The sequence below is a fragment of the Dermacentor variabilis genome, chromosome 1 (genome assembly GCF_050947875.1).
Source record: "Dermacentor variabilis isolate Ectoservices chromosome 1, ASM5094787v1, whole genome shotgun sequence".
Lineage (NCBI taxonomy): Eukaryota > Metazoa > Arthropoda > Arachnida > Ixodida > Ixodidae > Dermacentor > Dermacentor variabilis.
In genome coordinates this window covers 178,037,350-178,064,650 of record NC_134568.1, presented here as the reverse complement: position 1 = coordinate 178,064,650, position 27,301 = coordinate 178,037,350, and the positions used below count along the sequence as shown (strand labels likewise).

Genomic DNA, 27,301 nt, shown 5'->3' with positions numbered 1-27,301 from the left:
GACATGATGTTTTTGATATGCAGAACATGAAGCACTTGTACATGTCTTGAGTGCTGTGCCAAAGAAGCCTAGAGAGTCCAATCAAGTTTGGAGTTCTGGTACTCAGCTAAAAAAATGTACTTGTTTCCTCTGCTCATGATTCCTTCCATATATCTGTATTACCTCATGCCTGAAACATTCCCGATACTAAGCCACTAAATAAGTTGTCACGGGTACACTTGGGCCCTCCCACAACCATGCACACAGTTGTGGTAGAAACTATACTAGTCTGTAGGGGTGTTCAAATAGTGAAATTTCTTGATTTAATCAAATACAAACATTCAAGAAAAACCTCCAAGTATTGAATCGAATATTGAATATTTTATTTCTACATACAGTGAAATATAAAGTTTGCATGGAGTCCTCTTGGAATAAAAATGTTATTGACAAAAATACATTGCTTATTTACAATGCATGTAATGCTTTTCGCAAATGGATGTCCGGTCAACTGAGAACCTTGTTAATAAGAAAAAGCTGTTGCGAGTTTTGTAGAACACCACAATGATGACAGTAATGAGAAAAGGGAATAGCCTGTCACCAGTTGCACGTAGAATGTTCCGTTCCTTCAAGAAATGGGGTGTGGTACTACATCACGGTACATTATGTTAAAGGTATGGGAACATGATGCGAATGGCCAAATAATATATTGCTTTGCCTAAATCATGACAACAAATTCACATATAAGCTGCTTAATTCATAATCAACGACCAAAAATATTTGAGCATAAGTTATCTGCCTTGTACACTTGCTCAGAAACGGGTGCCCCTACATAGTAACCGCAGCTCCCTTGCACCACAATCATTCGGGACAGTCCTCCCTTTTATCGTTCATTTTCCTTGAGACTTCAATAAATGCTGTTATTATCTAAGTATTTGAAAGAAACAAATTTCTTAAAATTTAGAATACTGTGTAGTGGCGCCCCAGTGCCATCACATTTTCAAATAGAATAGAAAAGACAATTTGATTTATTAAATAAACTCTAATATCTGCACACACCCTACTAATTTGTTAACAAGCATTCATGATGCTTAAATCTGACTTATGGCCATTGTTCTCTAGATTTCCCATACTTATAACTTAGTGAGCCCTAGAAGTGGAGCAAGTGATTATGCACCAATAATCACGTACTTGGTGGCATTTTGTGAGCACTGAAAGCCTCACATGTTGCTAGAATGTATAGTTGCTTCTTTTGTGGCAACAATATGAAGGCTATTCAAAAACAAACCGAAATTCTTCAAAAAATTTTACTGTTCACTTTACGAAATTGTATACACTGTAGACTTCTCCACTAGCTACCATTCCCGAGTGATTGCTTCATTAAAAAATCTTTATGTGACTGACTTTTTTTGATATTATGCAGTTCTCTCATTTTGATTTCCTGTACATCCTTTATACTTTGATATCAATGTGTCTTGAGGATTGTTAAACATTTGTTTATCTAGAAAATATCTACAAGGCGATTAAGTGGCCCCGTGTCTAATTTCCTGGGACGATTTTCTTTAGCTTCTATTTGAATGCAGATTCTTATCGAGCTGAACATGCTGGTCCTCGGCTCTTCACTCAAACTATGCACGAATTTGGTGCTAACAAACTATCCTTAGTTTTTAGTTTCCACATTATAATTTCATAGGTCAATCCCATAATCATTCCCACTTGATCACAAACTTCTCAAACAGTGAGGTGAAGAGCGCCAGGAATCACAGCAAGAACCTTTTGAACATAGTTTTTGCTCATGTTTGCAAAAACCTTGAAGTGATAGTCTCCTTCCTCTGATACTATTAAACTGCAGCCGACTTCCGTTAATTCAACCTTGACAGGATCGACTAAATTGATCAAATTACCCGGTGGGTTGAATTAAAAAGATGCAGAAAAATCCCCATAAAACACATTTGATTCATTTGGCAGTATTTGCCTAATTCTAACACTCCCCCAAATTAAACACATGCCCACTTTCCGTGTCCAAAGTAGAAAACTAATGTAGAAATGACAAGAAAGCTCCTAAACAAAGTAGAAATCTAATGCACACCCAATATTCTTAGCAAGAAAAATGGGCAAGAGTCTCATATGTGTTGAACAGTGTCAGCTGGTTTCCCAAAGTCAGATTCACCGCATAGCTTTCAAACTGTGTTATGTGATAAAGCATACAAACGCAAGAAGGTGGTTTTGGTTTTGTAATATTCAGCCCCATTTTCTTGAAACAAAAAAGGCTGGTAAATACCATTATGGGACATTGTAAGCTACAGTTATTGCTTGAAAATCTTCCCAAGGCAGGCTGAAAATAAGTATTTTTGACGGGAGATGATGTGTGTTTAATGCCTTCACTGGCCCAAAGCTCCACCAACCCAGACGCTGCCACTAAAGGGGTCTCTACTTGGTCACTATAGGGGTCAGGTGCGTGCGTGCTGACTGGTCAAGTTTGAATTATCTGGCAAAGGCCAATCTTAGGGTTGTAATAATGAAAGTCTGGCCCCATTGAAATGCATGGGCACCCGCGGAAACATTCGATCAAGATCGACTTAACCAAAAAATTGAGTTAACCGGAGTCGAATTAATGGATGTCTACTATACAAGTAACACATTTTTCTGTTCATGCAATTATCTCCGTATACACAACATAGGTGTCTTTGTAAATTATTTCTCAAGTTTTTTACAAAACTCAATTCAGACACGTTGTTGACCCAATCGTTTCATTCTCACTTTCTCCAAAATCCAAAGAATGCTCAATGTACATGTGCTTAGCTTCAGAGTTGTACTTCGGTGACTAGTGGAAGAACGTAAAATGGATGAATGTAATTGTCTAGCCCATCTGTACAAGTTATCTGAGTTGAACAGCAATGCATTTGTCACTACATTCTTAGGTTGTCACTAACTGCAACGATTAAATTGTTTGTTTACCATGTTAAAAAAGTGGTGCAAGGCCTCTTTAAGTTCAAAGAAAACAAATTGGGCGGTTCCAGCCATACGAAAGCCAAACTCAGAAAACATCACTGCCATTTCGTAGTAGTAGTACCTAAACTGTATTTGGAAGTGCACCAGAATATATCTTTGCTAACATGACTCTGAAGCAGTGCATCTATTACAAGGAAAATCTGACAAAAGTTAACAAAAATATCCATCAATCACACTGTATTTTTCATCACAATGCTGCCTTCACATTATTTTTTCACACCACCAACAAAAACAAGCAGCTCATCACACTACTACAAACAGTACAATACAGGACACTGCTTCTTACTTCAGCATCATGCGCACAGTTCATCAGGCTTTGTGTCAAACCTTTCTAAAGCAGAGTGTCATGCAAGCTGAGAAATCAGATGAACATAAAAGACATTTACAAAAAAAAAATTTGCGGAATACAAGATGCAAAGATTCATTCTGTAAACCAAGAGAAAATAAAATAGTTGTGTGGGAGACAGAATAGACCCTTTCTCGTGTTAGCCCATTCCGTGGCAAGTATTATGTTTCTCACATCACAATAGATGTTCGTATATAAAATACTTAAAAATCATACAGAATGTATATTATCAATTTGCCTGTTACCCTAAACCCAAATTACTGCAGGCTTTGATACAAGAAAAGTGTCTATTCTAGTGCCAGTCATGCAGCTGTGAGCCTGCAAACTGCAAGTGAAATAAACAGAAAACGTTCTGGCCAAGCACCAATGATGATGAGGTGACTGAGCAAGTCCGGCGAATCCTCCAACCAAAAGACATGTAACCAACAGCAGGCGTTCCCAAGATGCACAGCGTGCAGGCGACTGCAGAGGAATAAAAGAAAGGAGGCGACCAAAGTACCTGGCTCCAGTGGCGGTACCCTGGCTGACACAGCTTCATCCCCAGAGGCGCGCAACTGGTCCGCATCTGGGCACAGCTCGTAATCAAGCTCGGAGAGCGGAGCTGGTGCGCCACTTGCCTGACTGCCAATTTCCACTTCAGTAGACAATTGTGGTTGGAGGTCTCCGCTGTTGTCCTGTGACGAAGGCACGGATTTGTCCTCTTGCGAACCAGCCTCAGGTGAGGGGACGTCATCTTCTATGTCCGGCGCTTCGTCTTCCGTTCGCACTTCGGCGAGCTCCACATCGCTCTGTGAAAACCCGTCTAGTAATTGCATCATGACTTCCCGACTGCATTTTTCAATTTGTGCCTGATCATCCAAGGACTCTGCTGTTGGTGAGCCACGTCTTCTCCGCTCTTGGTCCTCATCAACTTCATCAGCAAATAAAGGATCTCCCAGGCTAGTGACGGAGTACTGAACTCGATCTTCAACACGACCTTCCTTCAACACTTCATACATTTCTTTGACACCAAAAAGGTTTTCTTTATTATTTTTCTCTATGGCTGATGGGGGACCTGCTTGTGACAAGGTCTCGCTGACTTCTGACCTTTCAGGGGGGCTCCCAGCAGCATATGCAAGCTCACTATCATGTATATCTTCCTTCAGGCTGGCTTCAGGGGCAACTTCATTAAGTGACTCCACAAAAGTGCTGGCTATATGCACAACACTGTCCACAATGCGGCTGGCCTCTTCAATTTCCGTTTGCCTGTCTGACTTAAGGGGCACACAAGGTGCTAATCCCACAGTTCTATCATCCAAAACAAAGCCAACATGCTTTTCCACATTCATCATAGTGTCAGTGGACACAGCAGGACCTTTATGTGCAGGTATATCATGATCCTGAAATATCTGAGGAAAATGTATCACATTGCTAACTGTACTAGGATCTGAGGTTAAAAATTCTGCTATCTTTTCAGCTTGCAGATCACCACTTGAGAAACTGCCTCCATCTTCAGCTTCATCTTCTAAAGACGATGAACCACCACGTAAAAATGGTATTGCTAACTCAACCTCTTTATATCTAGAAAGTTCCTTTTGTTGGTCCTCATCTGAAGAATATGGCATGTCACTTCCACTTTCACGGTGCCCTGTGCTTGCTTCAAGGCACAGTTCATCCTGGTGCAAATCATTACTATCAACAGCCTTGACAAGCATATCAGTGGTTATTCCTGAAGCTTTCTTTGGAAATTCTGTATCTCTCCTGTCACTATCACCAAATGACAAAGGCAGGTTGTCCACTTTGCCAGCAGTCTGTGAAGTTTCATTTAGCAGAATTTCATCTTTTGAGGCAGCACTATGACTAGAGGCTTGCTGATCTAATGCACTGCTATTTGCAGGAATGCTCACAATATCCTCAACAATCAAAGACTGCTCACCTTCATTTCTTGTTATGATGTCCAAACTATGCTCTTCGCAAAGCTGTTTTGCTAACGCTATCTCTAGGTGAGAACTTGACTCAGCACTAAGAGATGAGCTGTCAGCACACTTCTCTTTTTCCACTCCAAAAGCTGGCTCAGAGACTTCTGTCAAGCCCTTCTCATAATCAGGCTCTTTTGAGGCAGTTTCATCCTGGACATGGCTAACAGCTTCATCATCTTTCTTGTCCTTCCCGGATGCACATTCAGAGGAAACTTCTGAACCATGAACAGGAGGTCCAGAGGCTGCAACAGCAGGTCTCCATTCTGACAACTCACATATTGGAAAAGACTCGTGATCTTCCAAAACAGCGATAAATTCTTTAACATCTCTATCATAGCTGTCTTCATCACTTTCTCTCAACCTATTTTTCTGATGAGCACTCAGAGAAACTAAGTGTTCAGACTTTTCTTTACCTCTTCTTTCTTCTTCCACAAATTCTTTGCTAGCATAACTTTCTAGCTTCTTAGTCGTGAGGTGGACAGAGGCTGAGTCCAATGAGATATCGGTATCTCTAGCCGTATCTGCTTCAAAACGTTCTGGAGTTTTCCCATGAACCATGCTCTCACTTTGTCTGGGAATAAAGTCATGCGGCAACAAGCCATGTGATATGCCCAAAATGTGTGCATCCTGTTCACTGTCCTCTTCCGACTTTGTGCCCACAAACTCTTGACTTGATCCATCAAATGCTGCAAGCACTTCTTTTGGAAGATCTCGTGTGACACAGCCTTCACTGTCCACTGGAGCAAGACTTTCCCCAAATGCTGATGAGAGCTTGTGCTGTATGTCAGCATATTCTGTTTTCATCATAGTTTTTTCCTTTGCAGATGGCTGCGACATTTCGACTTGATTTGGCAATTCAGCACACATTTCAAAGAGATTTGACTCCTCAGAAACATGTGATATGTCTAGCATTTCAATCTGCTTCCCAGAGATGATGTCACCAGCAGGCAGAACTGTGATGGGTGCTGTACCTACAACTCCGCCAATTTCTCCCTCGTCTTTCCCCCTAGTTTCTTCCATAGCCCTTGTAAAACCTTGTTTTAGAGGTAAATCACTCACTGTCGGTGAATCTAAACTTGTCAATTCAGAGGGTGAAGAGCTTAATGTCTCAAAAGTTGCACTTTGAGTGCTTGCTTCAATGCCCTTTTGCAAAATTCCTGATCCAGCCACAATGCCCATTTGAAGACCTGAAGCAAGCATGTGTGACTGCGAACTAAGCAAAGAAGTTTTATGGTCTGTCAAAGGTTGCCTTCCTGACACAGCGATATCTTTGTTAGTCTGGTTAGGAGGACCAGCTTTTGAAAAAGTTAAATCTGTAGTAGCTTCATGCACCAGGCACACAGAATTATCGCTTAAAGCAGTGGGTTGAGATGGCTTACCGGTTTGGCTACCTTCTTGTTGAGGTGCTAACAAGGAATCTTTGTAAGCATCACGCAGAGGCGATGGTTTCTCTCCAGGTAGCTCACAGCTAGATATGAGCGTTTCACTAACACATTCTTCAGGGGCTGGCATTCGCACTCTCATTCGAGAGAACTGCTGATCTATGTCTACGGATGACTGCACAGAACGCACATCAAAAGCTTCCTTATCAGCATCACTTGTATGCACAAGCAACCGTGTGTCACTCTTTCCATCAGTATCCTGTTGGCCTCCTAACACTTCCGAAGATATCTGCTGTAATGATTCAGCCATTTCTGGCATATCTTGAAACTTTTGCTCTCTGCTTTGACGTCTTTTATCCATTAGGTCAAGATGAGGCAGGCTGGCAACTGGCAATGAACTTACTTGAGCTCCATTTTGAAATAGTCTTAACCGTTCAGCAAACACTATGTTTTCTTCAACAATTTCTCCCTGTGAAGTAAGGCTCTCTGAGCGTGGTCGTGGCTTGACCGTCACGACTGGTCGTGTCAGTGCTGTATCCAAAGATGGTGTGCTCCCCAATCTTGTACCAAGAGTTTCCTGCAGTGGTGACTGTTCAGATAGCTTCTCAAAAAACTCTTTCTTCTGGAAGAATGTGAGAGACTCTGCTTCATCGTGCCTTGACGGTGCACTGGCTGCTGAGCCACCATGGCTGCCTTTAGATGAATGACTTATGCTGGTGGACATGGTGTCGCCCCTAGGTGCACCTGTCGTATTCGGGTGGAAGGGAAGAAGGGGGAGGAACAACTCAGCGGCATACTGCTCTACTAAAAAACTGCTGCTCCTCGTCTCCTTCTTGAAGATCACGTGATGCTGATGAGCATGAGTAAAAAAAAATTTAAAAAAACTGCTACTCACACTTCAATACTGCTTTCTTTACCGTAAAGACACAGCTAAGTCCTGTATAGCAACCTAAAGACAACGCATGGCGTGGTTGGTCACTTCTAAAATAAGCAAGAAATAAGCAACAATTGCATTTATGAAAAAAAAAAGTAGGTGTTATACATTCAAGAAGCTGCAACAAATAAGAGAGGATAAGCTGTGCATCACACTCCTATCACAACTCATAAATCATACCTTGCTTGTGCAGCCATGGGTGGCAGTGAAAATCACCAATGTTCAACAAATTGTAAATTGTGTTGGAAACGAAAACCACAAGAAAAATATTACCCTCAGCATCAAGCTCAACTGCTGGTGCAGCACAAGCGCACACACTCATGCAGACTTTGTGAAAGCAAAGTAGACAAGCATAGGAGACACACAGCCTGGGAGTTTTTTTTTTTTCCTTTCTAAATCTAAGCTAATACCAATGCCGCTACATGAAACTTCGTCACAAAAGCAGTTATTCCTGAAAGCAGGTAGTCATTACACTGCATCAAAATTTATTGGCTGCTATTGATTACATTAAAATGAAAACAGGGGCTTAGGTTCCATCCTTTACACTACTTCTGTTATAATGTTTGTGCCTAGGAAATATGCACTGAGAAGCAGTGCCTTGTGCTTTAGGCTTCACCGTCCACTGAGACTTTATGGCAAATAAACTGCATTCTTAAAAGCCGCAATCAATAGGCCCCTCATGATTCTTTTACCACAGCAACTGAAAATGCCAAGTATCTTCACATCCTGAAAATTTGCACATTCGCCATAGGCTACTTGATGTTATTAGACACAGGAATTCACACCATCACAAAACTTCAGACATCCATGTTCAAGATAACTGCACGAACATTAGTGCTGACACACTTTGCAGTTAAAATTCATACCCTAGGAAACATCATTCAACAGAAAATAACTGGCTGATGATGATGAAGTGTGTGGTAAAATCCCACTCAGAACAAGCCTCTATTGATTTTTTATTTTAGGCTACATATATTTGCAGAAAAGATGAAAACACACTCAACAATAGGAGGGAAATGAGAGGAACTTGCTATCTGACTGCATAAATAAATACACTGGTTGCCTGTTTTGCCTTCAAAAATAAAAATATGCCAATTAAAAAGCAAACACCACTCAGGATGAAACCATAACAAGCACTGCCAGTCAGGAAAAGCATGACTGCACGTAAACCAAAAATTCACAAGCACAAATAAAAATAAAAAAGCAGTAAGCAGCATAAAAATATTTTACCGTGCACCAAGGGGCAAAGCCAAATACATCAAAGGCATTCGTTACACAAACTAATACATTGAAAAACAATCAAAGCAAGAATTAATTTAAATGCATGCACATACATTCTGCAACACTAAATCAAGACATAAAAACGCATGTAGCTGCATCTACAGCAAGTGTGCTTCAGAACTACTAAGCATTTCAAATATTAGATTATAACTAGGCTTCCGATTTGACAACATTTATTTTAAGAAAAATTTGGCGAGTATTGCTTACTTGATTTTTAAAATTAAGTGTATTTCTGTTTGATCAACCGATGCTACATGGAAATTGGCTTGGTAATTATCATTTAAAAATCAAGCGAGCTGTTAAACATTTAAAGACCTAATCAATAAAACATCAAAGATAATAACGCAAGCCCAGTACCTGCAGTTCCTGTTTACAGCATGCCTCTGCTATCTTTTATGTGATCTGAACATTGTGACAATAATTCCGGTTTCTCTCCCACATGATTTGTATATTGTACAAATAATTTCAGTGCAACTGAATTAGATGGAGCAAGAACTGCAGTTTAAGGAGTTACTGTCTCCTTCAGCAATAGCATATGTTCCATGAGGTGACCACTGACATCTTTCCATTGTTGTATTGTTATAACTGAACTCTGCCATGGAAAAAATTAAATGGTTTAGTGGCTTACAACATAATATGACATGTCAGTTTCCAACGAACATATACTGTTGAAAAAAATGAAATTATAGGGTTTTACATGCCAGCACCACGATCTGATTATGAGGCATGCCGTAGTGAGGGACTCCAGAAATTTGGACCACCTGGGGTTCTTTAATGAGCACCTAAATCTAATTACATGGGTGTTTTTGCATGTCGCCTCCATCAAAATGTGGCCCTTTCAGCTTGACGCATCAGACTCCTCACTGGTACTTGCCATACAATACAGTGTTGATACAGTCCTTGTACACTTCACATGAGGTAACATGGTTCCACTAATAAACTCTAGTGTTGCACAAGTTCTGTTGAATATAACCTTCTAATTTAAACCCATTAAAATTACTACGGCAGCAGGGCAGGAAGTTCAAAGGATGCAAGAACATAAATCTGATGCCACAAGTGCTGAACTGATACACTAGGCAAAAAATATCAATTAGGTAAGCAAGGAAAGAAGCCAGCATCACAAACACATAAAAAACAAAGATACGACATGACAGCTCTAGATTGTCATCAACTATTACAGCATGTGGTCAGATTTATTTAAAAATGTCTAAGAATTGGTTATTTATCCCAAAGAATGATAAGGGGTGCTGACATAGGTACAGGTGCCTTGTAGCCTTAAGATTTCCTCAGCTTTGAAAATTTTGTGCATTGTTTTATCCTGGCTTCTGCTCACCATCACTGAGTTTTTGAACACTAGCATACAGCCACAGTCCGTACAGTGGAAGGCTAATTGCCCTGAAACAGCACACTTTACATTGTACTTAAGTTCCCTGATCCATTCATTAAGATAGCAGGCTGTTAGCCTGCCTACACTTTTTTAGAGGACAGTGGAACCAAATAAAAAGCATTTTCACTGCAAGTGACTCCCACATGACAGCAATGCTTAATGCAGCCTCTGGCTATATTAGCCCCATCATTAACCTGGCGACATAAACTTGTTAACTAATTTGGTGTGGAAAAGACGACATTCACTCCAGCCCTTCTGCCAATCTTATTCAAATTTTGTGGGAGAGATATTCAAGATAACTGAGACTTGTCCTTTTCGCCTTTAAACTTTAGTTTTGGTAAGAGTGTCCTTTGTTCTTCCTGTGCTGCTGGATTATTATGATGAATAGCCTAGCCCATCAACTCGTGGAGATTAAACTGTCATGTTTAATCTGTCTTGTTGTTTAGCTTAGTAAAGAAAACCCTTAAATGCTTCAGTCAAGATTCTAGCCAGTGCAATAATTTTTAAGCAGCCTGCCCGCTTTATGGGCCCTATTCATTTATGCACTCCACCAACACATCTGGAATAAAGGGCTTTTGAGCTGCTATTCTGAGACAACATGCATAATAGCTTCAACAGTAATTTAGTTGTATAACACCCACTTGGCAGAAATATTTGAAGCCAAAAATATCAGAAAATTGATGTTTTCAGTTTTCACTGATTTCAAGCACTTTTTACCAGCAAATATTTATCAGCTTAACCAATAAGTCGGAAGCCTAATTATAACACGGCACTGAATTACTACTAAACAACATTTGGCTGGTCAATATTTAACCATACCAGCAACTGTAATATTGGTTGCCAATACTAGAAACTACTTTACACTAAAAAAATGATTTTTGTCAGCATCCAGACTGCACAGCAAGCTAATTGGAGCACCAGCTACTCAATACACATCACCAATGTGCATGTTTTAAGTAAATACAGGTCAACTAGAGTGCTGCCAGAAGAGTGTAGATAGATAAAAAATAGCGCTGGTGATGAAAGGTTTTTTTACTAACAAGATGCACACAGGTAAAAAGAACTCACTAAGAGGATCACACTAAGACTGGAGGTAGTTGCACTGTGTTATCAAATAGCACCTGTGTATGCCATGCCATGTTGTTACAATAAGGGCAGCCAACAGAAGTAAAAAAATTGAAACTGCTTTGCACAGAGAAACACAATATTAACTCCTTAAAATTTAAAACAACAGGTAATTGAAACTGAAGCCATGCTTAACGAAGCATAATACTGTGGTACAACACCTCAGATGGATGGTGACACTCAAAACAATACAAGTACAGTCAGCAAAACTAATACATCTTTCTTAAGTATAACATTAACTTGTCAATGGTATTGACATGGCACATATCAATATGTGAGCTTGAAAAAATATTACGCTAAATTAAATATGTGTAATTGAAGAACTAGTAATACTTCTTTATACTGAAAATTAAGAAAAAGCAGTCAATCAAAAAAGTTGCAGTTTCGCCCGAAAGGCAAAGCATCGATTGCGATAGCATATTAGTGGACAGCTAGCTATACGAAGTAAGGATAGTAGTTTTATCGGTCATATAAACTTGTAAACATAGTCATAGTAACTAAATTAACAAGCTTGGTGACACGCATGCACAAGCAAACATTAACATGAAAGAGCGTAGACAGTGGCGAGACGAGGACACAGCGCTGTGCCCTCGTCTCGCCACTGTCTTTCGTCCCTTCTCGTGCGCTAAAAAACCTCAGTTATGAAACATTAACACATCTCACTCGATGACCGCAGAAACTCGCTGTCAAAATGCTAGAGTGAGGAAGCATGGCAGCAACAGTGAGCAAACTGACCTTCCTGCTGTGTCTTGTAGAAACGCAAACTAAGCCGCAAAAACGCAGCACGCACCCAGACTATGTCTCTATCGCAGATGGCTTTCAAGATACAGCAACCACCTCGGCGACCCCCCCCCCGCCCCCCGGATTGTTGCGCGCAAAGGAGGACAGCGCACCTCCTCCCCGATTCCCTCGCTTGCACGCGCGAGATTTAGCCTTGATTGCCGGGTCACCCTGGCACGCTTTCACTTGAACGTACAGCACACAGTGCGAGGCAACGATTTTATCATCCTTGGACTTTATACAAATCTCACGGCGACAACAGAAATGCACCTAGAGTGTCCATATAATTGCTATCGCAATAAAAAATAAATTCATAGGCACAACTGCAATATGTAACACATGTAACAACGCAACACATGCAATTACATTAAATAATCTCAAATCAGTAACCATTTCAGACAACTTTCCCTAGTAAGGGGTGGATGTGGGGCTAAAATTAAGATTTTTTTTTCCAATTTTGTTTGTTTTGGATTTCTAAGCAAATAAAGAGCTCCTCACCAAGTTTGGTTATTATCTGCATGGCAGAAGAGAATAAAATTTGCCTTCCTTTACTCGGCAGTGGCATGTCTTTCAGCATGTTTTGAGATCTTTTAATAGATATTTCTCAGTTTGCACTTTTGGTCTATTCACACTTCTAGGAAAATTATTGTTTCGAAATTGCAATAAGAAATTTTTTAAGATTGTTTTTAGGCTGAAAATTTGTGAGAAACAAGACTATGCACATTTCGAATTTCTAAATTGCTTCTATTGTGAGAAAAGGTATACACTTCTGCATCATAATAACAAGAAAACAGTTTGTTTTTAAGTGACACGGTTTCTACAAAGGAAGGCATAAAACTGCAAGCAGCTGCCCCTATTCTGTCAAATAGGGCACACAGAAGATGTTTATTTAAAAAAAAAAGGTTATCTAACATTGTAATTTTTAAACGATAGTTTTCCTAAAGAGGCACATTCATTTGCTCAATAGGATATGCAGAACTTCTTTTGCATTTATGCTAGGGTTGTCACATTTACTACAAGTTCTAACCACAAGAAGACAAAGCCACCTGGCGCATTTTGTTAAAATTAGCATGGCAGTTCAAAAGTTTACCTTTCAGCCTCGCATCTACCCACAAGCGTTTATGATTAGTGCAGTGAAGTTGAGAGTGGAAAATATGTTGCAGTGACACTGTAACAGTTTAGTTCTCACAAAACAACGACTGTATGCCAAGTCAAAGAAATGAAATGAAAAGAAACAAAAAGCTTGTCAAGCCATAACGACAAAAAAAAAAGGCAATTTTCTTAAAAGTTTGTCACTGTGATTAAAACAATGCCCTAACAAGGTACCCCTTGGCATGCAGGTGACTAAACACGTAATCCGCACGAGGCTCTAAATTCACCAAGAATGTCACTCTTAGTTATCTACAGCAATAATAACCTACCTAGGTTATACCTACTCAAAAAAAATATTTCTTTATGCTTAAATGTTCAAAATAGGCTGAAATGACTATTACCAGTTTGCACAACAGAAATGAAATAAATTTCCAATTGAATATTGTGATCCTACTATGAAAATGAAGTGAAAAATTGTACTTCACGAAGCAACAGGCAAAAAAAAAGCACACTAATCAAAATATAAACATTTAAAGAGCAACTTACCTTCACCCGGTTTCATCGATGTCACAGTAGTGTGAGTTGTCTTGCTAATAATGTGGCGCACTTCTCCTGAATCTGGGTCGGTTTCAGTCCATTCTGTACAACAATGGCAAACAGGTTTAGCACCCTGAAGTGCTATGGCATAACATCATACAAAACCTAACAATCACATCTACAACTTGCAACCAATAAATTGTGTATATAGGTTACAGCTAACCTGGCAAATGAAAAATAAATATGTTCAGCATCAAATTAGTAGCAGCATCCACAGAACATGGCTACTATGATACCGTTGAATACTGGCACCTTTACATTGAGACAGGCTACATGGCGTTAGTTTCTGCAACAGTTCTGAATGTATGTAAACTGCTGTAATATGATGCACAAATATAGCAATATCCTAATACAAGCTGCTTTTGGAGCAAGCAAAAAGGAAAATTCACAACTTACTAGAACTGGTTGCTAAAGCATGCAGCTAAGAGTAAGGCTGTGGAGCTTGTTATTTTAAGACATTTTATATGTGATAACACTGCACAATGCTTATTAGCCACATGCTCAGTTAAGAATTTCAACACAAATACTAGCAAAAGACAACACAGAGCATGCAAATAGGGAAAGGATAGAAGCATCTAGAGGGCAGACATACAAGCAAAGAAACTACTAAAGGAATAATTATGGTAGAGCACACAGATTCAAGTAAAATAACATTCCTGTATTTATAATTTTTAAACTACCATCAATTTTATAGATGACTGTTGTTTTCGACCTGCTCCAAGTTTAATCTGTTTCATTGGATATGGTTATTCACTGTGATTAACCTTCATCGCTCTGGACATGCCAGCCATATGCACAGGCAATAGTAGTGAAAGTGTACATACTTGGAACACAGTGCCAAAATTACCTCAGTTCGTGTTTCTCCTTGTCTTCTACATGCACATTAAAATAAAACTGAACAATTACACACCCTATTTGAGCAAAGAGGAAAAGGGAGTATCTTATGCCTTGCTTCTGATGGCAACACATAAAATATTTTACAGATGTTAAAGAGCACAGGCACAAGACTATCAGCTGACTTGCCTGTTTGAGCACAGTGTCCCTTCCAGAAGGCATTTTGTTTAACATTTATATCAAGTAATATTATTATGAAGCTTCTAATTACATAATAGGCAGGGTAAGTGGGATAGATTTCAGCAAGTGCGACAAGCAGTTGTAATAAAAAATTTAGACGAAAATAAACTGCTAAGATAAATTAACGTATTCTCATGGAAGATTTGTGCAGAGGAAGGCAAGTGCTTAACGGCCTCTCTAAGCTATCTTTTTGTAGAACAAATATTCCATGCACAGCTCAAGGTAGCCTTACAATCTTTTCAGTGCCTTATTAATAAGGCCAGACAAGCAATATTAAAGCTTTGGTGTCAGAAGGTTGACTGTACAAATATTCAGATAAGTTTCTTCATAAGTTAATTTTAATGAAAGACAAAACAACGTTTCCATAGTGAATCCATACTTTCATGCTTTTGGCACCAAATAACTGACATATACATCACTGCAATGCTGAAATTAGTATTTGGTGAAACATATGTGCAAATTTGCATTAGTAAAGAGTGAGAAGGACAGGGCAGACAACCATAATGCACAGAAAGAGCTTGAGACAAAGAACCCCTGCACTAACCCATGAGTGGCAAGGCTGAAAATTAAAAGGACAAAGTATTATTAATTCCCTTTGGAAGTGGTTTCGCCTCAGAAGCACGAGCTTACTCTCAGTCTGTTAGATAAACACGAGCAAGCCACAGAGTTTAGTAGGTGAAGCAGAAAAGCAAGAATGTGGTCAGAGTTTAAAAGGAGCAAAGTGGCAGCTGACCTCCTCCACTGCCAATGGAGTTGTGGGGCTCCACAGCCAAGTCTTCGATGTCCGTTCCTTCAGAGCCCACATCAAGTTCTTCCAGGCCTGCCATCAGTCGGCATGTAGGGCTCCTTGGCTCAGGCATGATAACAAGCTCCCCTTCATCTGTCAAAGAGCCTACGTCTTCTTCAACAAAGAATTTCCTCAGCAAGCGTTCCTGATCATTACGGCTCGTCAGACGATAAGGCAAGCCAGAGCTTGGACATCGGAGCTTGCTCCTTTTTACTTCACTAGAGATTTTATACTTTTGTGACCGAACATCCAGTTCCCCGAGCACAGCACGGACATGGGCCGACAAATTGGCAAATTCACTTTCTGAAGAAGCTGATCGTGGTGACTGGCAAGCTTCAAATGTACCTGGGGACGACAAAGAGCAAGGCTGTGAATGTGATCTCTGCCTGCTGTGTGTTGGCTTCTGGCCAATGTGATTGCTCTCATTTTGAAGCCATTTGCTTTCACCTGAAATTTCTTTACATTCCAAATTATCCAGCTGCACCTCTTCAATAAATCGCTTTGCTGTGTTCTTGCTGCCTTCTGCATTTCGAGCAGAACTATCCCGAGGCATAGCCTGACGCCTCACTGATTCCACATCAAGGTCTTCCACATCTGTCTTATTTTCATCACCAGAATCCTCTTCCTTATCAACCAATACTGTTCTCTGGTCAGCAGTGTCCATAGTCTCATGGTCACTCAAGTTTTCGACATCAGTTTTGTCACCATCATCATCAGGATGCAGAGGGCTTAGCATTTCCACCATTTCAGGAAGATCTTCAAATCGCTTGAAGGTTGGTTTTGGAGCGGCTTCCCGAGTTTGTCCATCAGGCACTTCCAGCACTGACACTACAACACCTCCAGGTGCCTCCTTACTATCTGAAGGAGCCTCGCACTGCCCATTATCAATTGTGTTTGCTGCCATATTCGTTAGCAAGTGAGAAGTTGCTGCTGTGCTTTATTTATTTAGGGTGGCAGTAGCATAAAGCAGTGCAGTATAGATGGTGCAGATGGTGCAGATTGAAAAAAAGGTGATGAAATAAAGATACTGAAGAGAAATGTTCCTTTGCAGGTTGAGACAATGAGCGATGAAATTGTTGATGCGCTTATTTTATGACTGGTAGCTGTCTTTTTTTCACTCTGAAATGGATTTACTAGTTTTTAGAGCGCTTCTTGCCACGTTTCTTTTGCTTCTTGGATGCTGTAAAACCACCAACAAATAAACAAGTGATGTGTGAGTATAACACAAAGTACAAAACAAAACAAAAAATTCAGTTGCATTGTAAACTCAAGAGTACAGAACTTCTAATTCAGAATGTGCTTGAATGAAAGTGGCCAAGTAGGAGCTTCAATTTTTACATGCATGAAAATGTGTGCTAAAGCTAACTTTCACATATACTAAGTAAAAATTTTGAAAAGCTCAGGTAGTTGCACCATACTAACTGGTAAAATAAGAACACTAAGTGTGTGATTTATGTAATGGCAACTTAAACAAATGAGTGTCACAGCATGAGTGGTGAAAATTATACATTACCTGTTATTTTGCACACCTTTACCAAGGACAGACAGCATAATGAAATATTTCGGGGAATTAAATACATTTACCTGTATTCTATAGAAATTATTAAGCTGCATATGAAGCAGATAGACTGTCTCAATGAAGTAATTGCAACACTCCAGTATAAATAATGTCATTGGGTCTTTTCTTTACCTTTCGTTTTATTCTCCCCCAATATGGCACAACAATAGCCACATCAGGAAATAAAGTGAAGGTGAATGCTCAAGCAACAATAGATAATTTTAGACATTGAGATGACACAATAAAAATGTGCACTACCCATAATAACCATGTAACAAGGTATTGCAACAGTTAATTTGCCATGGTCTCAGTGCAAAATTAATAACTTTTTTTGCTTTAATGCTTTTCATAAAAAAATTTACTTGAAAATATGGTAATAAAGATGGCAAGCAATAACTCCGTAAAGAAAGAAACAAAGAAATGTTTATCTCACAAGAAGTTACAAGAGTGCAGCATTTTAATGCTTCGCAGTCATTTATATATACTCCCTTCTCAGTCATTTCAGTCAAGAGCTATTTCAGCTACTACGGATATTATGAAAAATACCATTCCTGTGCATAAACGCTTGATGAACACTTTATATGTACAGTTTCCCCCCCACTGCATTCTAAAGCTTATTAGTCATTCACCAGGGTATGATATATTTGAAACATGTACAAAGTGAAGGCTGAGGTTTTTACTCCAGGTCTCACAGTAGGAGGCCGTCTCCTTCCTCAAATTTTTCACCTTACTATGCGAGACAATGTACAATGTTTGCTGTTACTTATAGGATTCTTGTCAATAAAATGTGGCCTTCTGTCTAACCCCTTTATGTACTGGAGATCTGCAGATGGCACTTCTTTTTTCTTTTGATTCTAAGTCACTAACAAGTTGCTCAACTCACTTCCTACAATAGAAAAGATGCTTCAACCCAAAAAAGCAGTTTCACCTAGCATTTCAGTTATGTATATGACAGAAAGATAGACAAGCAGGTTAGCTGGTTGACATTCATCTAGATAACTTCTTGAAGTGCAATAAAAAGATGGATGAGAAAGTCACTGAGCAATCTGGCCATTGTACCAATATACGTCTAAAGGGGCATTAGGCACCACAAAATTCATCTGAGACATCACATCTGGCAGCCTACAGCAGAGAGTGCAGGTGCTGTATCATGTTTAATGAAACAGAGGTCGTTTTCAGAAGCAATAAACAGCTTTTACAAGAATTAGCAAAGACTTCCCATATTATAAAAAAAGGAAATGCTTGTGTCAGCCATCCTTCTTTCATGCTACATGATAAAGAATTTGCATTTCTCGATTGCTAGGATATGTGCATGCTTGGCTTCAACTTTCAGGCTTCTTAACAATTAGGTATTGGTATAACGTCTTGATTTTTTAATCCGTAATTTTTTTCCTGCTTTGCTCCGCTTACACAATCACTTCTGTGTATATATACTATATGAAGCTTCGCCAATAAATTCTTCAGTTGCAAGTAAATGCCTTGTTCTGTTGTTCCTCTGTCATCCGTCCTTTTAGTTATATTTTTAAAAAATTCTCAAGATAGATGTATATGACAACACATAGCATGGAAAAGAGTAGTTGGCCCTGCCAAAGGAAACTTGTGCCTTCTCTCATCGAGGAATACCGTTTATCCGCTCTAATGGAATTTTCAGATCACACACTGAAATCCTTTTCAGGTCTACTGACATCAAGCAAGTTACTTACATAAAAACATGAGTAGAGGTAAGAGTGCCGTATTTTGAGTGCACTGCAACAACACACACCTGATTCACTAATTGCACTGCATTATGCCCTTCTCCATGAAAAAGGCCTACAATGCATAATGAATAAGTATTCAAAGTGCTCAAAAAGGTTCCTTAAGGGCTGGCCACAGGCCACCAACAAAAGAAAATCATTTAAGAAAAATTTCTGCAGGAATGAGCCCACACATGGCAGGTGCCCATTTAACATCTCACATGAACCAACTTTCTTACATGCCAGGTGTGGCTCATCATGTGACAGCAATAGGTTATTTACCTTCCTTGTGCAAAACCATATGAGGCAGCTACAAGAATATTCAACTGTCTATCAAATGTCTCAAAAGCCAAACTAGAAAAAAGTGAGCCAGAAGGACTCAAAATTTTCAGTAATTTAGCAATAAATAACAGTTTCAGCATGTGATATGCACTATGAGACTGCCAGCTTTAGCCTGAGTAACTCCACAGATGATGTTTACAGCATGATGCATAAGTGCATAGAACACAAGTTTAGCTCGACAGAATTTTCAGATCCCAAATATAATTGGGCTACTCCATTTGCAACGTAAAGCCACAAATGCATATGGGTCACAGCAACATAGTAAGTCTCAGCTCCTGCTTGAATATCTTGCCTGGTTCAAAGACAGACTAAAAAAACAACATACTGTTGACTCAGACTATTTAAAACTCCTATGAAGTGCACATCTTGTTTTGAATTATGAAAAGTTAAATTACACTGAGCCCAATAAAATACAGTCCGAAGAAGAAGTATGGGTTACTGGCACTACAAAAATACACATGCAGCTGTGTTCAAACAGATATACGAGTACAATTAGAACAGGTATACTGTTTTGTAGTGGTGCTCGTCAAGATAAATGCCAGCCTGAATACCAAACGTAGGCACATTTGGATTATTCCTAAGCCAAAAATGTTCTGACGTAATCTTTGCATAAGTTATAACTTATACAATGGCCAGCTTCTGAATTATTATGAATCTACTGTATATATTAGTATATGTACCTTTTGCAGATATATCTTACGTCAATACAATATAAAATTGTGTTAGTGCATAAACAGAGATTTCTGCTTATGGGGATCAAATAATGGCAAAGCTCAAATGAGCTCGTGTGAAAAAGCAGCCAAATAAGTCATAATTTACTATTTGTGCATTATTTAGCCTCCATTGACGACAGCCTGCCTATTTATTTCTACATTTACAGTAACATATTTTTGTGTTACAACAAATGTCACATTATAGCATGGACCTCATAGCAATAATGCATGGGAGTATGACATTCAATACCTCCAGCACGAACCCATAATAGCTGCCACTGCTTTCAGAGAAAACACACATGCTGTAGAAACAACACCTGGCTGATCAGACCTATATCACAGCAGTGGCCAATGTCCTCTTGAAGAATAAATATGCATCAACAAATATTATGATCCAACTTTCATGCTTTGGCTGGCCTTTATGCAATGAAGAAAAAAAAAAGAGCCTTGTCTACCTAGTTCAGTCAATAGCACGATGATAAAGCAGGAAACATAAGCATGCCCTCAGATATTATATGGCACCCCAGTTATTTGTTATAGTCATTATCTGAAAAAACAACACTGAAGTGCATTCAGCTCATAAGCCCTGTGCAAGTCTGATGCCAAACAACCAGTTATGAGGAAACAGTGGTGCAAATATTAAAGACACCAAAATTTCTGTACATGTGTTAGACACACGTGCACCAAGAACTGATACTATCCAAACGAGTACAGGATGAAACTGTTGTGCCCCGTAGTCTAGAATGTTCCATACATTGCAGGTGTAGCAATAACCCCTTTCCTACTGCAAAGTTTGATAGAGTGTGCATAAACAGCAATAAGCAGGAATAGATGACACCAGAGATGCCTTAAAAGTGGAGATGTATAGAGCTGGTTCAAATTAGAACCTTGAATATTCATTTTTATTGTGGAATATACTGTATGCAAAGGGCATGGGATCACTTCATACACAGTCCCCCTTACGTTAAACACAATTGTTCCAGTGGTTTGGAAGTCCAAGAATACCGGGAGAAAAATACTTGTTTGTCCTCAAGTGCAGCCATGCATGCAGCAGCGGTTGCACCTTTGCATGAAACTTGAAAAACTTGCCTCCCAGAGCCACATTAAAGCGTGAAGAAAACTAAAATCAGTACAGTTGTGTAAATATGAAAGGGCAAAGTGGTCAAAAGACCGGCCCCACATGGCAGCAACTATAGAACAAGCTGTATAGGGTCAAGTGCTATGTTTAAGCATAGCGCCTGTTTGCAGCATACTACCTTTTTACTTGGCTGTTCATCAAAGGTGGTTAATGAGAAGACATGCATGTATAGGACTGGTGTCTATGTCCTACATATAGGCATAAAGACTCCCAGTTTCATTTATATTATTTAATATTACGTGCCAATTTTCTTTTGCCAACTTCCAGCAATGCAACCACCTCGGGCTTCTGGCGAGTCTCTTACAGAAGTAGCACCATTCTGGAATTTCCTAACCCACAATAGAGCTGTAGCAGTGACAGGCATTCTTCACTGTGCTGCACCTGCATTCAATAAATTTTGGTAGGTTTGGCCCTTCCACAGTTCAAAGATTGAATAACAGAATGTTGCTCCTGTCTGGCACAAGGTGTCATTGTCCTGTTTGGCGCAAGGTGTCATTGGAGCTGCAATATTTGCACCACTGCTGCATTCTAATTTAGCATAGTAACTTCAAGCTGTCAAATGCAACTTGCTTTTCAGGCTGCTGTCTTGGTCAATTTAGTTTAAGCTTTACCTAAGCTTTACTTGCTTTTACAGGAAGCTATGACAAGGAATCAAATTAAATATTCACACAGTGGTAGGCATATAAAGTGAACTAAGCAAATGTAAATTGCATTGACAATTTGCACTTACCCTCTAGCCAAAAACGTAAAAGCAAACTCAACGTGCGGAAAGAAACTGTTGAAGTCTGAATTTTTTTTTAATTACATTATTAATTACTTTGTTATGAGAATCACCATAGCCCACATAAAAAAGTTGACATCAAAGCACTTATGAACAAACTCTACCATGCTCTCAATGCAAGTACAGTGTAATCTCAATAAATGGAAATTGCTTAAACGGAACTGCCACTTAAATGAAACACCATTCTCATGGTTAGTTGATTTTGTATTCATGCAATGCTCTCTGGCCAATGTCTCGCAGTAAATAAAACTTCTGATAAACGGAACAAATTTTCCTGGTCCCTTGAGGTTCCATTTAAAGAGAGTTCACTGTAGACAATAAAGCCTGCATGAAAACTCTAAACAGCAGCGTTCAATGAAAAAACTTTTGAAAGAGTCAGCACAGTAGAATTTAAGAGGCCATTTTCATAATTTCCAGGTATGCTTCTGCATACTGCACTTTTGCCCCATTAATGGTGGCTCAGGTCATCATTCAAAATGAAGACAAAGTGAAAACAATGCATACTTTGCTGCATGTGACTTTTTGAGAAGAGACACCATCTTTCCCTTAATGCTTATAAAACACTGCAGCTGACAATACATATGTGCTAATTTATAAATTGGCTATGGTGCCATTAGCTTGGCACTTGCCTTGCAGGAAAGCCAGCTTCACAATTAGAAAAAAACATGTGTAAGTAGAACTTGCTGAATTTGAATTGATAGTTAATACAAAAGTCACGTGTATATGAATAGGCGAGAACAGTCAGTAATGAAACCGTTCAATTTAAAAGATTGTTAACCCATATAAGATTGCTTAATGGAACACACCATTTCTTGTAAGCACCATGGCAAAAATGGGATAAATACGACATGGCGCAAATTTCGATATGCACATCAAGAATTTAATTTTTCCCAAGGTGCAAGTCATTTTTAATTGCAATATTTTTACTTCATACATATCCTTTTCAATATATAAATTAGGTCCCAAAGCAAGTATTAGATAAACGAGTGCTGATATATAGGATGTCCGAGCTAACGTCAGCCAAGCTGTTAAAAAAAATATATTGAAAAAACACGGTGCAAGATATGATTTTAATACCTATGGTGGTCGGTCATCAGACCTCTGATGGTGGAGCACCATAGGTCTTATAGTTGTATATTGTGGTGCATTTTATATATCTTTTTTTTTTCCCTTTGAACAGCTTGGCTAACGTTAGCTGGGTCACACGGTATGCTTCCTTGAACACGAGAACACAATTGCTTAGGCTAAATAAAAAATTTTTTTTCGAATTTGAAAATGAAGAAAACAGACAGATATAAATTGATAGTTTTATGCTTAATGTAGTGCATAATTTAAGCAACTAATACAATGTACTAAAGTGCACCCTTTACACTGTAGTTTTCTTTTTTTTCTTCCTTCTTTTTTTAGTGTCACTAACACCATCATCATTCAGACGAAAACATTCGGACTGTGCCAAGGGGCAAGATTCTAGACTGGAAGTTGAAGCATGCAAGACTTTGTGCTGACAAAGAAGTTCTCGTGGAAGTAAAAATGTCCTTTTAGTCAGAGGAGGAGTCCTTTGAATGATGTCGAATACATCAAGCAGCGAATGAGACAAGCTTCTTAGTTCCACCAGAATTCTCTGTGCAATATTTTCTTGTGTAGCTCCACTTGAAGAAGTTCCATCTGAGCACCACTGTTCTGCCTCTTCACTCCAATCAATATCCAACACAGATTTAGATGTACACATGCAAATGTTTCCACCATCACTTTCCAGTTTCTGTCTGTCAGTCCACTGCACAGAGCGCCTACCTTTGTCACCCTCATATAATAGTAAATCATTACAGTGCTCAAAGGTAAACCGGCCATCAAGATTTTCCTCCATGCCTTCACCAGTAACTTGCTTTGATTCAGCAAAAGCCTTTGAAGCGTCACATGGAAGAGTGGATTCTGAACATTGGGGTTCACCATGGCATTCCTCTTTTGAACACAAGCTCAAATCTTGAACAAATCCGTTGGAACTGCCCAATGTAAAGCAGCTAGTGTCACTACTTGTTTTGAAATTATTTGCCACTACAGCCTTGCAAGTTACACATGTATCAGAAACCTGCTTTTTGGACAAACCATCTGCTGGCGACAACAACATTCCTTTATCACCGTGAATAAAGCTGCTCATAGAAATATGCTTTTGAGATGAACTACTTGATGCTGTAGCAAGTTCAAGGCAACATGGCAAAAGGACACCAGGCACCTGAAGGATGGTGATGTTCTCAGCATTAAACATAGAATTTGGTTTTTCTATATTCCCGCCTGCTTGATGACTTCTTTGCAGTTCATTTCCAAGAAATCGACTGTTATGATGATCCCTTATGCAACAAATTTTATGCAGCCCTATGTCTTCAACGACACATGAAAAAGGCTTTGGAAGATGTCTAAAGAAGTCAAGCAGCACAGCTAATTGTACTTCTATGCAAGGAACAAAAACAACTTCATCCTCAATCAATGCAGAACTGGAAAATATGCCTGAATATATGCCATAATGCATTGCATGTTCCTCAGATGATTTTAACTGGACACTGTGGTTTATAAATATGACTAGGACGTAATTTACAGGTTCAGTTCTAATGCTCTGCTGCATCTTATCCTCAATGATATCACCAATAGGTTTAGTTGCCAAGGTGTTCCTAAACATGGAGTCTGTGGTGGCACCAGATGCTAGCAACAGTTTAACAATTACACTTTCTGGGAATGAAATGACAGCATCATTTGACATCACTGCTGCTGTGCTTAAATTATGTTTCTTTTCGTTTGCATTTCTACCACTAGAAATGCCAATATAAGGTTCAAAACTGTCGTAGTGACTAGGTGATTTTCTTTGTTGCTTCACAGAAGCACAACTGAAGTCTTCATTGCAGTTACATTGCTGATGAAGAGATTTCCAGATCTTGTTGTCTTCCAAGATGCTTTCCTCAGCTCTTGACTCTGCCAGTTCAAGCAAAAACAGTCAATAAGACATACTAATCCTCCAGAGTGTAATATTTGAAGAGCATGCTGCGATGTCTGTACGTGATGGCAGCAGGAAGACGGGATCTGCCTTCTTTGCTCACCACTGGTACATTTGTTGCCGCTGATGAATGCAAGCAGCGTACCCAAATTGATAAAAGCAGCTGCTCATCTAGTTAGAGCCATTTTCATCTGGGAAAGTGAATCCACCGGTGTTATGCAGCACATCCATACCACACACTAATGTGTGAAGCAGAACATATGGTTACACGTGCAACCAAACATGGTTAAGCAAGCCACTCTAGAAAGTTAAGACTATGCCTATGCTAAACAGCTGCTGCACCTCTGATATCGATTAAATAATAGGATGATGCTCATTAATAGGCCTTACAACATGACCTTTTGTTCAACAAAATGTCTTTATTACAAAAAGGATGTGGATGTCCAATTATATTTTTAAAGATGCATAAATAATGCCATTAAAGCATGCACACAACAGTTAGCATATTACGTGCAAATTCTTAAGAAGTGGAAGTAGTTGACTTCTGCTTTCTTCTGAAAGAGAATGTACTTTCTACTTCCACAATCACTTGTGAATAATATTTTTAAGTTCCCGTTACCCTCAAACCGGAGCTCAACCGCATGTTAGTAAAGGTAACAAAGTTGGTAACTCTTAACACAGTTTAAATATATACTAAACATGAAGAGTTGTCGCTTCTTGAATTAACTTCCCCTTTGCAAGAATTCCGTACCACTGAAGCTGTCAAGAAATGAAAGTTGCCCTTGATTCCCCTCGAAGCTTTCTGAGAGCCTCTTGTCATTTTTGTTGCTGCAGTGGATGTCATAGCAAGTGCAGAGCAGTGCTCATCACACTCGAACAAATGATGTGTTGTCATACTAAACTTTTTATTTTTGCATCACCCACCCTTAAAGGAGACTAAAGGCAAATATCGATTCAGGCTAAAGTGTTTGAAGGTATGCAAAGCATCACTTCTACAGATAACAAAGTTTTTGTAAATAAGAAAATTATGTAAATGTAACAGGATTGGTGCTGCCACTGTGAAAGTATGGTGCCAGCTCTCTTGACATAACTTGTCCAGTTTATTATGAGGGAACTAGTCAACCAGTGATAAACAAAAAGTTAAATAAACTGCAGTTTCATCAATTTTACTTACATTATTCAACAGATGAGCTCTACCACTTCACACTGTACTGCAGGCTCTATTTGTATGCAGGTGTATGCCACCATCTCTGTGCAGGCTTGTAACTCGAAGCAGTCAGTAGAGCCTGGCAGAGTATAACCTTTGTGATTGCCAGTACATGTTGCATGTGAATCTCTGCTCATTGCAGGAAATTTGAATTCTAGAACTCTACCGGCCCTTCAGTCACTATTTTTGCTGCAACTAGGCATAAAGCAAATGATGCAAGGTTTCTAGAAGTGCAACAGAGCAATCTAGATTGTTTCAATGTTTAGCTTCATTCCCCTTTGACAGTTGCCAGCTTAGAGTTGCACCTCACTCTGTCTGTATTGGTTGCTTTTCACCACTAGTCAGGCTCACTACAGCTCCCACCTTTCATGGCAATAAATGTATTCAATTACCAGCACTTAGTTATCCTCTACGACATACCTACACACAGCCAAAACCCCAATGGGAAATTTAAACAAGCACAGGGCAAGGGCAAGTAGCCTTCAAAGATGCACCAGAATGCGTCGCTCTCACCAGTCCAATAACCATTTTGCTGAATTACATTGATGACAACTCCAAGGTGAAAAAAAAACTACCACTAATGAAAATCTATATTAGACTGCATGATTCAAAGAGCAATTTGGTGTGATGATAGGGATGATTGCAGAGAGTCTTCCAGGTTTCTCACTACAAACCAACAGAATAAACAATTTCCTTACTGGGTGCGAAAATATCAATCAATTTGATCAACAGCTTTTCGACAAACTGTTAAAAATTGCTGTTGGAACACTTCTACTACCAACGTTGTGCACAGCATGAAATAAAGACTGTACTTTCAGCTCGCGCCTCGAGGGCTCGTGCCGAGCCCTCGAGGCGCAAGACAGGGTCAAACGGCCAGGCCCTGTCCCCTTGTGCTTGCGTTTACCCTAATACCGGACTCGCAAAACGCTATTGCATTAGTAATCTTCTGGTGTAAAGTGACGGCCGCAAACATGCAAATCCTGGCGCCGATCGGATAGTGGAAGTTCGATGCGCTGCAGCCAGTCTGCTCGTCTGCTGCCTTGCAGAAGGACACAATGTCCCAGCATGACACATTGCCAATTGCTATGTTTGCCATCCACAACGCAACAAAGTCG

The 27,301-nt window shown here is 39.5% G+C and overlaps 1 protein-coding gene across 1 annotated transcript in view; it reads right to left on the bottom strand.

Moving 5' to 3' along the window:
- LOC142588471 (uncharacterized) overlaps positions 1–27,301 on the bottom strand; it is a 334,812-nt gene that overhangs the window by 26,204 nt on the left and 281,307 nt on the right. Inside the window, exons 40-41 of the mRNA XM_075700246.1 lie at positions 13,820–13,912; positions 3,834–7,418 (exon numbers count right to left, since the gene is read on the bottom strand). Of these exons, the coding sequence (XP_075556361.1) occupies positions 3,834–7,418; positions 13,820–13,912 (3,678 nt within the window). The remainder of the gene's footprint in view (positions 1–3,833; positions 7,419–13,819; positions 13,913–27,301) is intronic.